This window comes from Rhinolophus hipposideros (genome assembly GCF_964194185.1).
Source record: "Rhinolophus hipposideros genome assembly, chromosome: 20".
Classification (NCBI taxonomy): domain Eukaryota; kingdom Metazoa; phylum Chordata; class Mammalia; order Chiroptera; family Rhinolophidae; genus Rhinolophus; species Rhinolophus hipposideros.
This window is the reverse complement of record NC_138066.1, coordinates 34,609,595-34,617,372: the sequence shown is the minus strand read 5'-3', so window position 1 is coordinate 34,617,372 and position 7,778 is coordinate 34,609,595. Positions and strand designations below refer to the sequence as shown.

Here is a 7,778-nt window from a genome sequence, read left to right as displayed (position 1 = left end):
CCCCCCCCTGCCCTCCTGATCCATGCACAGGGAGACCCAAGCACCGCAGCAGCCCCACAAGCCTCCCTGCATCACCCGGTAATGCAATCCACGGGGGCGGGGGAGGCGGCGGCGGCGGGAGCAGCAACAGCGGTGGCGGCGGCGGTGGCGGCGGCAGGAACAGCAGCACTACCCCAATCTAGAGACATCCAGAGAGAGAAGGAAAATGGCTCCGAGCAGGGACCGCCTGCTGCACTTTGGGTTCAAGGCGACAGTGAGTGATAGGGGAAGGGAGTTGGGTGGCTGGTAAGGACGTGAGTGGCAGCACAAGCTACCGGGGGAAGAAGTGACAAGACTTGGGCTGGGAGGAATAGACAGCATGCTCAAGTGCTTGGTGGGTTGGTGCGTGTTACACGCCCGCGGAGGGGAAACCGGGGCTCCGGTGCTGCGTGCAGTTGTCCTGCTTTCCTCTCTCTCCCAGGTCCGCGAGCACGCGCGCACTCGCACCCGCCCCACAGCCCCTCCCATCCACAAATACACACAGACACATAGGCACTTCCCTGCCTCTCCTGCTCGCGGTGGGCTTGCCTGCCTGAGAGACGAGAGCGGGCTCGCGCCGCGGCCACTCTCCGGCTGCTCTCGGGCGGACCGTCGCCGGCTGAGCCCAGCAGTGGGGGGAGGGGTGGTCCCGCGCCGCCGCCGCCGTGCGCTCCTCCTCCCCCCTCCCCACGCCGTTCCGAGGCCCGGGCGGCTCTGCCCAATGAGGAGCGGCGTTGCTGGCAGGTGGGGAGTGTTTTTGTTTTGGGTTGAAGTTGAGGCTGAGGAGAGAGAAGAGCTAGCGACGAGCAGTCGTCGCTGCCGCCCGCGCCGCGGGAGGTGGAGGAGGCCCAGTCGGAGTCGAGAGGTCTCCCCTCCCCCCCCGACGGCCACTGCCCGCCGCTTCCCTGCCTCCTCCAGGTCCGGTAACTCTCCGGCCTGCCCGGGGCCTCTCGTCTTTGCACTCCGCTCGCCCGCAGCGCCCGGCCCCGGCCGCACCCGCCGGCCCCATGAGGAGGGACGTGAACGGAGTGACCAAGAGCAGGTTTGAGGTGTGAGCTTGGGGGGGCTAGGGAGGCGTGAGGAAGGCGATTCCCGCTCTCGTGCCCTCCATCCCCCCGCCATTCGCTCTGCATGGAGCCACCTCCCTTGCCTAGCGCCGTCACCCACCGACCGCTTGGGCTGCCAGACTTGTTTCCCCTTCCTCGGGACCCGAAAGCCCAGTACAGCTTCCTGGTCCTACCGCCTAGTCGCCTCCTGCCTCTTCCACCCGCGGGCTCTGGCAGGGGATTAGCTCTGGCGCCCTAATTCCCCCCTCCCCCCAGTATCACTCAGCTTTCCATTCTTTACACAACCCTTGGCTTGCCTCCCTTCCTTCACCCGGCAGAAAAAGCATCACAGCTCCGATCGACCGGAACTTGCTGCTTTTCTCTCTGCCACCTTTTTCGTGAAGCGAGGGGGAAATTATGGGCCAGGGGACCATTTGTTCGAGTTTGAGAGACCTTGGTTATACTGGGGAAGGCGGGTGGTAGGCTGGGATGGAGAGACGACCACGGCTTCTCGGTGCTGTGTTTGGTTGGGGTATTGTTCTGCTACTTCCTCCTCTTTCCCGTTTAGTCTGTACTTTTGTAGCTCATTGTTTCTGCGAACTCTTAGAGTGTACAGGCTTTGAGATTGGGACGAAGGTCTGAGACTTCAGAAAATCCATTCAAGTCTGTTTGTCTCAAAGAACTTTTCCTCCTCTGGCGAGAAAGGTTTATAGTCATGGAGTTGGAAAATGGATGAGGAAATAAGGAAATGTCTGAAAACGTCTTTGGAAGTGATTTCTTTGGGAAGTGAAGTATTGTAACTACAGATGAATTGCGGTGGTATGGTAATATACAAGAAGGCTTATCAAGGGGATTAAGAGGGAGAAAGAAACTTCTTCAACAAGTAGAGTAAATGTTACCTGGCCTTCTCTGGCAGAGAATCAGGCTGACCTGGGATCACTCACAGCTCAGTGTACATCTCACTTGGTGTTTTTCCTCATTTCCATTTGAAGGATGAAATTGTAAGACGGTGGGACAAAACTTTAAGAAAACTTGCCAACTAGGTGCAGAGGGTGAAATTGTTACTTAAAGGTTTTCAGTTTAGTCTATTCCTTGATTTCTTTTTATGCTTATGGGAAAAATCATTTATCCACAAATATCCAGGTAGGAAGTGTATGAGGGAAGTTTATATTCAGAGCTACGATATTACTGTTGCAGCGAGAGGAGTGGAGAAAATAATTAAGGAATTGTCTCCTTAGAGTTTTCATTTTAACTTAATCATGGGAAGAAAGTATAGTAGATAAGATTTGGTGTTTAATAGAACTTTATGTTGCCCTAATATGGAAAGATCCAATAAGCTTAATTTTGGTGTTGTCATATTCAGTACTACTGCAAAAGTTGGGACTGTCATTAACATTACTGAACAGACATTTAGCAGTTAACAGGAATCTTAAAAGCACTGAAATACTGAAGATTTGAGTGGGGAAATAGCATTTATCACTTTGCTATTCAGGTTGTGTAATTGTCAGAAAGAATTCTTTTGTAGTATGTGCTTTAAAATTGAATAGTTATGTCAGGTTTTTATAATTTATCTTATATTATTTTAATTTGTAGTTTATCTGTAGTAGTACTAAAATAAGAAAATGTATTGCTTTATTAAGCATATCTATTTGCTTTGATTGATATATAACTGGCAGTTAAAGCTTTCTACATGTGTCTGAGATTAAAAAGAATAAGAGAGGAAAAAAACCCCCTCCTTGTACAGTGTTCATGGTTAAAATGTTTATAAACCAAAAGCTATTCTTATTATGATGTGAAGTGTTCCACGCCAAAATAAAATGAAAAGGGCTGGAAATTATGTGTTAATGAGTTTCATTTATCTGAGTATTTCTTAAAATCATTTACCACTTTACTTACCTAATTTACAAGTAGTAAAACAATAAACTGATCTCTTATGAAGTAATAAACTTATTCCTAATTCATTGAAAACATTTTAAATATTTACTTTTAGTGGATGGAAGATGTAGATAAGATAAAGCAGGCTTTTAATATCTAAAACATTTACATCAATTAAAATAAATCTTAAAATGTTCAGACTGCTTTTTAAAAAACTGATAATTTTATGGTTGTAAGCACACCTGGAAGGCTAGACCTTGAAACCAAATTAAGATGTTTTTCAGTTTAACCTCTCTACTTTGTCGTGTTCTCAGTAACTACATTGTGAGAATATAGTATTATTGGAAGAAAAATTCTATCTTATTTGGGTTTATTAAAAAGTCTGTAACGTTTAAAAATTTATAGTGATAACATTAACTGGCATTCAGATACCATTTTACAGTTTAATCAGTACCATTTCCCCAAAAATAAGACCTTGCCGGACAATCAGCGCTAATGCATCTTTTGTAGCAAAAATTAATCTAAGACCCGGTCTTACTTTACTATAATATAAGACTGAGTCTTATATAGTCTGATATGATATAATATAATACTGGGTATGATATAATATAATGTAATACCGGGTCTTATATTAATGTTTGCTCCAAAAGACGCATTAGAGCTAGGTCTTATTTTCAGGGAAACACAGTCCCTGGAGATGTTAAGGTTCACACAGGAAATCATAAGCTTTAATTTGGGTATTTTGAAGTATTGTTTGTTATTTTTCATTATACCTCTCTGCTGCTCTGATAAATCTATAATATTACAGCCTGCTTCATTTTATAAATTCAGTTTGTCCAAAATAAGAATCAAAATGTGGTATGGCAGAAAGAAGATAGTGTATTGGGAGTTAAGAGAACTGGATATGAGTTGATTTTTGCCACCAACTAGCTATAACTTTGATCATTTCTCTGGTTTGGTCATTTCCCTCTTTTGCAAAACAAGGGAGTTAGATTGTGTTATGAAGGTTCCCTTTGTTCCAGAGTCCTATGAATTTAATTTTTGAATAAGAGCAGAGGACCATATTTCTTTGGCCATTCCCTCTGAAGCAGCCACTCCAGTATTTTGTTATGTGGGCCGAGTTGCACAGTACTAGTAACGCTGCAGTGATGACCTTTCCCTGCTTAAGGTTTTATCTTCGAATCTAAAGAATACTCTGCATAATAAATAACCATATTTTCCAAACTGGTGCAGGTGAAAATGTTACATATTTTTTTCTAGTGGGTGAGAGTCATCTGTTTCACTCTATATGAAAGGCCTTGCAATGAGATAGAGTACTAGTAAAACTAAGGAATTATTTTCTTTTAACACTAGAGATTAGTTTGAAAGCAATCTAATATAGAAAATCCAAATTATAGGTCTAGGCTTTTTAAGCCCAGTCTGTCCTTTTTAAATAGTGTTATTGATATTTCTTTGCTGTATAATCATGGGTCCTTTTTACCTTTTGAAGCACGATATATTATTATATCAGATACTTGTAGTCATTCATTATAATCAACATGTTTGTATTTTTCTTTTTTATGTTTGTATTTTTCTACAGTCTACATAAGATAAACCATTATGCATTAAAAATTATGTTTTTCATTAAAGTGTTAAAAATTTTTAGCTTTACAAGAAGTATTGATATTTAAGTCCTACATTCTTCGATGCAATCTATTTCTACATTGAAAATTTTCATTCATTAAATCAGTATTTCTGTTAGAAGTATTCACACTTTTAAAGTCTTCCTATGTTTTAAATCATTTGTCAGTTTTAAGCTGTTAGTGTTGGTGCTGCTTTTTAATCTTAATTTTTAAAATCCTTCTATTTTTATACCCAGAGTTGTCTCTTTTCAAATCTTGGTCTCATTTTTCTTACATATTAATAAGCACTTTTTTTACAGGCCAAGGATTCCATTCCTAGCCCTTAGATTACTGTTTCCCAACTGGTGACAGGTTGGAAACTGAATTGAAATTTTAAATAATCTAACTACTATTGCGGGTTTTGGAAGGGTATTTTTAGGTGTTCAAAATAAAATATTCCGTTACACCAGGAAAATCCAAGGGAAGGAGGAAGAAGAAAGAATGCCGTTAAACTAACCAAATTTAGCTACTTGTGTATAGTTAGTTGTCTTTACACTGTTTTCCTACATGATTTTCCATACTCAGTGAATTCTTAGATCAGACCCCCACCCAAAAATTGACTTAGAAAAATGAATACTTTCAACTGTGGTTTTACAGTTTTATGTCCTAATGCACTTGGACCCATTTGATAAAAAATGTTAACTCAATAGCAACTAACAATAGGTGGTGGTATTGAACTATGCAATAGTATTTGTGCTTCATCTTACTTAATTATATAACTTTAAAAAACAGAGATATGTATTTAAATGTAATAAACCGAAAACAAATTTGCATTAGCTTTTGAAGACTGTTTCTGTTAAAAGAATGGCTTTGCTAGGTAGTTATTTTCAGCACATATCAAATAACTATTTAGCAGGCATGTGAGTTATAGGTAAGTAAACTCTATTCCCTAATCATATTTTCTCCAGTTTGATTTTATAATATTCTGTTGGCTTTAATAAACCTCATATCTGACAGTTGTAATTAGGTAGAAATGTAATTAATCCATTTTTGCTTAGTCTCTTAAATTGCTATGAGGTTAAAGTCACCTATTAAATCATGGTAGACAAGGATTTAGTCAATTGTGAAACAAATATTGTCAATGTCTTCTGTCATTTTTGTCCTTGATCCCAGGAATTTCTAGTAAAAACTGAAAAAGGGAAACAGAACAGTGATAGTAAGTAGTAAGTTGATCCTATGCATTACTTTGGTGCAAAGACAAATCATACCTAACAACATGGAAATAAGAAGGCTGGCAATATATTGAATGTCTGTCCAATTTTATATAGTCAAACATACCAACTATTACAGTATTTGTTAGTGAATGTGATTTTCTGATCAGTTGCAAGATGCAGGCAGGTATAATTTCATAATCCTTTAAAAGTAAAAAAATGGAAAAGCATTCTCAGTTTTCCTTATAATTTGCAATAATAAGATGCCATAGGTATAACTGTGCTGAGTGCTTTGAGAGTTTGCTTTACTGTCTGCTGAGTGAAGGAATTTATGTGGTAAAAGGGACAGGCAAAAAGAAAACAGTAAAATTTCTAGATTAGGGCAGGTTTTTGAGTGTAAGTACCTGTTCTTATGCGTATGTCACTCTTGGTTGACAGTTTAGGCCCAGGGAAGGTCATTGCCAACTCACTGTTATATATTCTTAATTTCAGTTACCAACAAAGAGCCAGTTTTGTTCTTTGTTTTCTTTTTTTCCTTTTTGGAGGTGGGTGTGGAGAGGAAAAAGAAGTGATTTGCAGTTCCCTGCAAATTAACAATTTAATGTTAACTATATTAGCTACAAGATTTTCCAAAGTTCTCTATTAGAATGTATCATCCGATTTTTTTTTGTCATTTTACTTTTTTTAAATTTTTTAACATTTTTTATTTTTTATTTTTATTAGTTTCAGGTATACAAAACAATGTAATAGGTGATTTTTTTGAACCAGATCATTTATATATTTTAATGTTCTAATTTTGAAATTAATTTGAATAAGGAGTGAATGAAAGTGTTAAGACTATGTCTTAAGGGTTTTATAAAGGAAAATCAGTTCTGAATTATGAAGTTAGTACTCCCGTATATATATATTTTTTTATACACACACGTATGTATATGTGTACTGGTATCTGTATGACCTTGAGTAAGTTACCTCTCTGGACCTCCATCGTCTCAACTCTAACATTCTTTCTAGCATGGAAATTTTATGATTCTTTGTAAAAAAATTTGCTGCAGATTAGAGATGAGATACTCAATTTAGTGCCAGTGTTCTTTATTTCTCTGCTTACAACTGTTAGTAAAGACAAAACAGTTAGTGTTTGTAATCTTAACCTATATTCTGCTTTGAATTCCTGTTTATTTTTGCCCTGAATTCTGATAAAAACAGAAATGAACACTAGAAGAAAAAACTGTGGTATATGTGTCCAGATGAATACCTTTACCAAGGGAGTAAGGAATGGATGTAACCGTTATGTGATATCCTGAAGTTTATGGTGTGCTGTGATTCAATTTTTTAGGATTTATGGAATATATATATGTGTGTGTAAATATATAGAACCTATTTAAGAGTGTTAGCTTTACGGTCAGTTTGAACTCTGGCTTTGCCATTTACTATCTGTGATCTTGGACAAGTTATTTAATCTTTCTGAGTCAAATTTTTTAAAATGTTATTAAATTTATTGGGATGACATTTGTTTATAAGATGATACAAGTTTCAAGTGTACAATTCTATAATACATCATCTGTATATTGATTGCATTGTGTATTCACCACCCAGAGTCAGATCTCCGTCTGTCCCCATATACTTGATCCCCTCAAATATTCAATATCTAAAATTGGTATAAAAGCTATTGCACTGGATTGTGAGGAGTAAATTCTGTAATGTTTGTGTAGCATTTAGCAAATTGTCTACCATACAATAAGGGCTCAATAAATGATGCTTATTATTATATTACTTTGAGGAGTCTACCACACAGTAAGCGCTCAATAAATAATGACTATGATTATATTACTTTGTGGAGTAGAAATGCTTTTAAGTAAACTTTTTGTAAATCATTATTTTAAATGCCTTAAAGGAATTTTCTATTTAAAGGAAAATTTCTGTTATAAAGAAAAAGAATGTAATTATCTCTTTATTCATTTGATTTAGTTTCACATACTGGGTTTATTAAACAGGAACACCTGTAATTTTAATCAATCTAGTAATAATTT

At 38.5% G+C, this 7,778-nt stretch overlaps 1 protein-coding gene across 1 annotated transcript in view; it reads left to right on the top strand.

Annotated features, from left to right (window-relative positions):
* Nucleotides 1–739: 739 nt before the first annotated feature.
* Nucleotides 740–7,778, top strand: part of FBXL20 (F-box and leucine rich repeat protein 20) — a gene marked incomplete at its 5' end in the record, with an annotated part of 74,828 nt that continues 67,789 nt past the window's right edge. Inside the window, 2 exon segments of the mRNA XM_081028017.1 lie at nt 740–988; nt 990–1,067. Of these exon segments, the coding sequence (XP_080884143.1) occupies nt 740–988; nt 990–1,067 (327 nt within the window).